The sequence below is a fragment of the Orycteropus afer genome, unplaced genomic scaffold, assembly GCF_000298275.1.
Source record: "Orycteropus afer afer isolate SDZICR_OR568_19922 unplaced genomic scaffold, OryAfe1.0 scaffold00265, whole genome shotgun sequence".
Classification (NCBI taxonomy): Eukaryota; Metazoa; Chordata; class Mammalia; order Tubulidentata; family Orycteropodidae; genus Orycteropus; species Orycteropus afer.
In genome coordinates this window covers 1648447-1655128 of record NW_006921852.1, presented here as the reverse complement: position 1 = coordinate 1655128, position 6682 = coordinate 1648447, and the positions used below count along the sequence as shown (strand labels likewise).

General features: G+C 36.4%; 1 protein-coding gene across 1 annotated transcript in view; it reads left to right on the top strand.

Moving 5' to 3' along the window:
• Positions 1–6682, top strand: part of FANCM (FA complementation group M) — a 99456-nt gene that overhangs the window by 19425 nt on the left and 73349 nt on the right. Inside the window, exons 8-9 of the mRNA XM_042782221.1 lie at positions 2113–2199; positions 3390–3574. Of these exons, the coding sequence (XP_042638155.1) occupies positions 2113–2199; positions 3390–3574 (272 nt within the window). The remainder of the gene's footprint in view (positions 1–2112; positions 2200–3389; positions 3575–6682) is intronic.

Below are 6682 nucleotides of genomic sequence, written 5' to 3'. Positions count from 1 at the left end.
TTCTGACAACATGACCAAAGTAGGTGAGACGAAGTCTGGCCATTCTCGCTTCCAAGGAGCATTCTGGCTGCACTTCCTCCAGGACAGATCTGTTAGTCCTTTTAGCAGACCATGGTACTCTTAGCATTCTTGTCTAACACTACAACTCAGAAGCATCAACTTATCTCTGGTCTTCCTTATTCATTGTCCAGTTCTCACATGCATATGAGGAGATTGAAAATACCATGGCTTGTGTCAGGCTCACCTTAGTCCTCAAGGACACATCTTTGCTCTTTAGCACTTGAAAGAGGTCTTTTGCAGCAGATTTGCCCAATGCAATACGTCTTTTGATGTCTTGACTGCTGCTTCCATTCGCGTTGATTGTAGAACCAAGCAATGTGAAGTGTTTGGCAGCTTCAATCTTTTCTCCGTTTATCGTGATGCTTCTTATAGTTCCAGTTGTGAGGATTTTAGTTTTCTTTATATTGAAGTGTAATCCATACTGCAGGCTGTAGTCTTCAATCTTCATCAGTAAGTGCTTTCAGTCATCCTCACTTTCAGCAAGCAAAGTTGTGTTGTCTTCATATCTCAGGTTGTTAACGAGCCTTTCTCCGATCCTGATGCCACATTCTTCTTCATATAGTCTAGCTTCTCAGATTATTTGCTCAGCATACAGATTGAATAAGTATGGTGAAAGGATACAACCTTGACACACTCCCTTCCTGATTTTAAACCATGCAGTGTCTCCTTGTTCTGTTTGAGTGACAGTCTACTGGTCTATGTACAGGTTCCTTTTGAGTACAATTAAGTGTTCTGGAATTCTCATTCTTCTCCATTTTATCCACAATTTGTTATGATCCACACAATCGAATGCCTTTGCATAGTCAATAAAACACAAGTAAACATCTTTCTGGTATTCTTTGCTTTGAGCCAAGATCCATCTGACATCAGCTATGATATCCCTCGTTCCACGTCCCCTTCTGAATCCAACTTGCATTTCTGGAAATTCTCTGTCAATATACTGCTGCAGCCATTTTTGAATTATCTTCAGTAAGATTTTACTTGCATGTGATACCAATGATATTGTTTGTTTATTTCCCCTTTCTCTGAGATCACCTTTCTTTGGAATGGGTACAAATATGGATCTCTTCCAGTCAGTTGGCCAGGTAGCTGTCTTCCAAATCTCTTGGCATAGCTGAGTGAGTGCCTCCAGCGTGGCATCCATTTGTTGAAATATCTTACTGGGTATTCCATCAATTCCTAGAGCCTTGTTTTTCACCAGTTCTTTCAGTGCAGCTTCAACTTCTTCCTTCAGTACCATTGGTTCTTGATCATATGCCACCTCTTGAAATGGATGATCATCTACCAATTCTTTTTGGTATAGTGACTCTGTATTCCATCCATCTTCTTTTTATGTTTCCTGCATCATTCAACATATTGCCATGGAATCTTTCAGTATTGCAATTTGAGCCTTAAATTTTTTCCTCAGTTCTTTCAGCTTGAGAAATGCCGAGCATGTTCTTCTCTTTCGGTTTTCTAATTCCAGGTCTTTGCGCACTTGTTTATAATAATTGATTTTGTCTTCTTGAGCTTCTCTTTGAGGTCTTCAGTTTAGCTCTTTTATCTTGATTCTTCCATTTGCTTTAGCTACTCTCCATTCAAGGGCAAGTTTCAGAGTCTCCTTTGACATCCATTTTGGTCTTTTCTTTCTTTTTTGTCTTTTTAATGACCTTTTGCTTTCTTCATGGTTGATGTTTTTGATATCATCCCACAATTCCTCTGGTTTTCGGTCACTGGTGTTCAGTGCATCAAGTCTGTTCTTTAAATGGTCTCTAAATTCAGGAAGAATATAATGAAGGTCATATTTTGGCTCTTGTGGACTTTTTAAAATTGCCTTCAGCTTCAACTTGAACTTGCATATGAGCAGTTGATGGTCTGTTTTACAATCAGCTCCTGGCCTTGTTTTGTCTGAAGATACTGAGCTTCTCCATCACCTCTTGCCACATATATAGTCAATCTGATTCCTATATGTTTTAACATAACCATTTTGAACAGGAGAGGTAACTTAAAATATATTAACATAATGGAATATGGAAAAAAATATATATATGTATATACTTTTTTTTTTGGCAGGAGATAAAGATGTGAAATATTTCTATAGTCATCCAAAGCTAAAGAAATTAGAAGAAGTTGTAGTTGAACACTTCAGGTTGTGGAATGGTAGGTCATATTCATTCAATTCAAGACAAGACAAAGTTATTAAAAGAGCTAAGAATTTCTGTTTGTTAGGTTTTGATAACACATCTCATGGAGATGGTCAGCTTTTAATGGTGCTGGATAATGAATTTACAAAAACTCTTGAGAAATTTTGGGAGGGTTGAGGGAGGGGATTAGTGAGAATGTTAAGATTAAGGTATTATATAAAAAGGAAAAGTCTAAGGCAATATAGGGAAACAGATAGTAGAGCAATATATAATACAGTGGTTTTTGTTATTAGGTGTTTTATTTTTCCCTATCATTATATTTGACCATTTGTCTGTCAGTTTGTACTTTGGTGGCTTCAGTGTTGTTGTGATGCTAGAAACTATGTCACTGGTATTTCAAATACCAGCAAGGTTGTCCATGGTGGACAATTTTTAGTACAACTTCCAGACTACGACAGACTAGGAAGAAGGACATGGCATACTACTTCTGAAAAATTGGCCCTTGACCACCTTATTAATAGCAGTGGAACATTTTCTGGTATAATTCTGGATGATGAGCCCCGAAAGTTGGATAGCAGTCAAAATACAAGGGAAAGAGATGCCTCCTCAAAGTAGAGTTGATCTTAATGACGTAGATGGCGTAAAGCTTTCTGGACTTTCATTTGCTGATGTGGCATGACTCAAAATAAGAGGAAATAGCTGCAAACATTCATTAATAATTAGAACATGGAATGTATGAAGGTAGGAAAATTGGAAGTTGTCAAAAATGAAACAGAACACATAAAAGTTGATGTTCTAGGTAATAGTGAGCTGAAATGGACTGAAACTGACTATTTTGAATCAGATAATCATATGGTCTGAAATTAGTGGGAGCTCTGTAGTTCTTTGTTTTTGTCTGTCTTAGAAAGTAAAGGGAGATAATATAAATCATATATGAGTTAAAGGACTGGTCAGAAGTGATTCAGGTAATTATTCTTACTTGATTTGTTTAGCATTTTATTTTATGAGCCAGTGAGAGACAAGGAGCCAAGATTATTAAAACTACTAGAGAAGGTACGGGGAAAACCAAGAAAGGGTCAAGGTGTCTCAAATTATTTTTTGAAAGAATCACTGTTGATTAGTAGTATATAGTTTCAAGCTTGTCTTTTGAGCTAGTTCTTTATATCCTTCTAAAAACTTTTAATTAATGTATTTTTTGTTATATAGCTCGAAACACCTCTGAAAAGAAAAGTGACGAGACCAGAGTTATGATCTTCTCATCATTTCGAGATAGTGTTCAAGAAATTGCAGAAATGCTTTTTCAACATCAGCCGATTATTAGAGTAATGACCTTTGTTGGCCATTCTTCAGGGAAAAGCATGAAGGGTTTTACCCAGAAGGAGCAACTGGAGGTAATTATTTTTAGAGATGATGATGAGAAAAAAAATTGATTAGCTTTGCATATATGTCTTTTTTGTTTTAACTCAGTGGTCAGTCAATTAGCTTCGTACAAAGAAAATTTTATAGTAAACATGTAAATAAATATAGGTACATTTCTAAAGACCCCCAAAAAAGTGTCTTTGAGGTTTTGACACTTTTGAAATAAAGTAATATAAAGTGTAGTGGTTAATCAGAAAGTGTCTAGAATGCTGCTTACATTGGAATTCTGGCTCTATCACTTAAAATTTGTTTTATCTTAAGTCTAAGTTTTCCTTATTTATAAGGGCACTTCATAGGGTTGCTGTGAGCATTAAATGAGATCATACTATAGAGTCTTCAATAAAGGTATACTGTTTATTTTGAGTCTTTAATAAATAATTTATTCTAGACAAATAATCTTTTTTGGATTATTTGAAATCTTAATTTAAAAGTGTGCTCACATGATAACATGCTGGTATTTAAGCTAGGATTATGCTCATCATAAAAAGTCATATGTTTTCTAAGTGTAGTATGTATTAATGTACATTGAGGGAAATTTTAGACTATTTATTTTTATAAACTACAGATTTTTGCAGATTAGTTATGGGTTACACTTGAGTAGTCACTGACAGTTACAGGTTACACTGAGTAGTTTTCATTGACTTATTTTGACAGATTGTTTCTTGATTTTGTAGACATTGGTAGATGATAATTCATGTTCATAATTGCTTTCTTATTCTTTCAGTAGCTTTTATATTAGTCCTAATGAGAAGAGTCTCTGTAAGTTTACTTGATCTGGCAGGAGGGTCTAGGAGTTTATCCTGAGTTTAAAGATGACAGCACTCTTACCCAATGCTATGTCTGCACATAGTTTAAAAGGGTTGCAGCCATGTAGTGTGTGATTATTACTACTCTTGCCAATTTTACATGAATAGAAAATAAAGTTGATTTTTGCTTCTGAGTCAGACATTTTTATTAGTACCCAACCTCATCTTTGGTCAATTTCAATATTGCCTAAAATCATTATTTCCTGAGTTTTTCAGGTACTCATAAGCAAATTATTGATTTTACATCATCTTTTACTAATTTATATCAGTAATGTTTTTATATAGGCAAAATTTGTGTGTGGGAATATTTTTATTATTCCTATTCATAATTGCTTTCATAATAGCAGTTTTATTTTGAAATGAAACTTTCATATTTGTTGTTGTTGTTATGTGCCATCGAGTCGTACCCGACTTATAGCGACCCCTCCTTGGGTTTCCGAGACAGTATCACTACAGAAGTAGTTTGCCCAACTTTCCTTCCGAGGAGTGGCTGGTGGGTTTGAACCGCCATCTTTCTGGTTAGCAGTCAAGTGCCTTAGGCACTGTGCTACCAGAGCTCCTCTCATATGTATATACAAAACAAAAACCAAACTGACTACCATCAAGTCATTTCTGACTCATAGTGACCCCCGTTGGGTTTCTGAGTTGCTAAATCTTTACAGAAGTAATTTGGCCCATCTTCCTTCCACGGAGCAGCTGGTGGGTTTGAACCGCCAACCCTCTGGATGGCAGTCAAGAGCCTTAGGCACTATGCCACCAGAGCTCCTTTTCATGTTTATAATGTATATATATAATTTATTTAGAAATAGGAGATGAAATCATAGAAGAAATGGGGGGCCCTATAGGCTACTTCTGTTTTAATGACTTGAGTGAGATGGTAAAAAGCCATTCTTGAGAGTTTCGAGCAGAGAACAATTGGGGTCTGATTTACACATTAAAAGAATATGAGAACTCAGTTTTCAATGTGCTGTTTTGTCTTGCCCATTAGGTGCTTCTCAGACTTATCATAACTAATGAAAAACCAATTTATTTTGTCCCAGTATGTCACAAACTGACATGTTTTTTTTAAAAAATTGTGATTTGGATGAAAGTTTATAGAGCAAATTTGTTTTGCATACAATAATTTATACACATTTTGTTTCATGATATTGATTGAAATCCCCATAATGTGACAGTTCTCTTCTCACTTCCTCCGTGTGGTTACCTTTTCCCTGTGTCCTTCTTTACTGTGCATGCCTGCCCCCTGAGCTATCTCCCTGTGCAAATACTGACCTTCTGATATCCCATGGTTGATTGTTCTAAGGAGTGTATCTACCTGGTGTAATTGTTCACCTTACATGCCTGTCTTGTTTGGCTGGAGGCCATGGGAGTGAGTTCAGTTCAAGGCCCGAAGGGTGACTAGGGGCCATAGTCTGGGGGGTTTTACCAGTCTCTATGAGATCAGTAAGCCTGATCTTTTTTATGATTTTGAGTTTTGTTCCACATTTTTCTCCTACTCTATCCAGGATCTCCTACACTGATCCCTTTTTGAGTGGTTTGCAGTAGTAGCTGGGCACCATTTAGTTCTGGTCTCAGGGTCATGTAAGCTGAGGTTTGCATAGTTCACTGGTCTCTTGGACTAATTGTTTCCACGTGTCTTTGATTTTCTTCATTCTTCTTTGCTCCAGATGAGGAAAGACCAATTGTTGCATCTTAGATGGCCACTTGCATGCTTTTAAGACTGCAACAGACTGATACTTTTGAACAATACAAAAAATGAATTACCAGAAAAATAAAATTAATGAAAAAGAAATTTCAAGGCCAATTAAAAAAAAATTATTATTGTTGCTGTTTGTGGCCATCAAGTTGATTACAACCCATGGCAACCTCATGTATGCATAGTGGAACTGCTCAATAGAGTTTTCAAGGCTATGATCTTTTGTAGGTAGATTGGCAGGCCTGTCTTCCGAGGTACACCTGGGTGGGTTCAGACCATCAGCCTTTTGGTTAGTAATCAAGTGCTTAACCAATTGTGCCACAGTTTATTCTTTCACGTTTATAAGCCCTTACTGTCAATTTTTGTATTTAGCTTGTTGGAACAATAATAAAGAGTTTGTAGACCAGTACCTGTTAGTTCATGTTTGCAGCAGCCAAGAAATCAAATGACGTATTACATTGGGCACATCTGCTGCAAAAGATCTTTTTTTTTTTTTAAATTGTGATTTGGGTGAAAATTTACAGAGCAAATTCACTTTCCATACAGCAGTTCACATATACTTTGTCTCATGACATTGA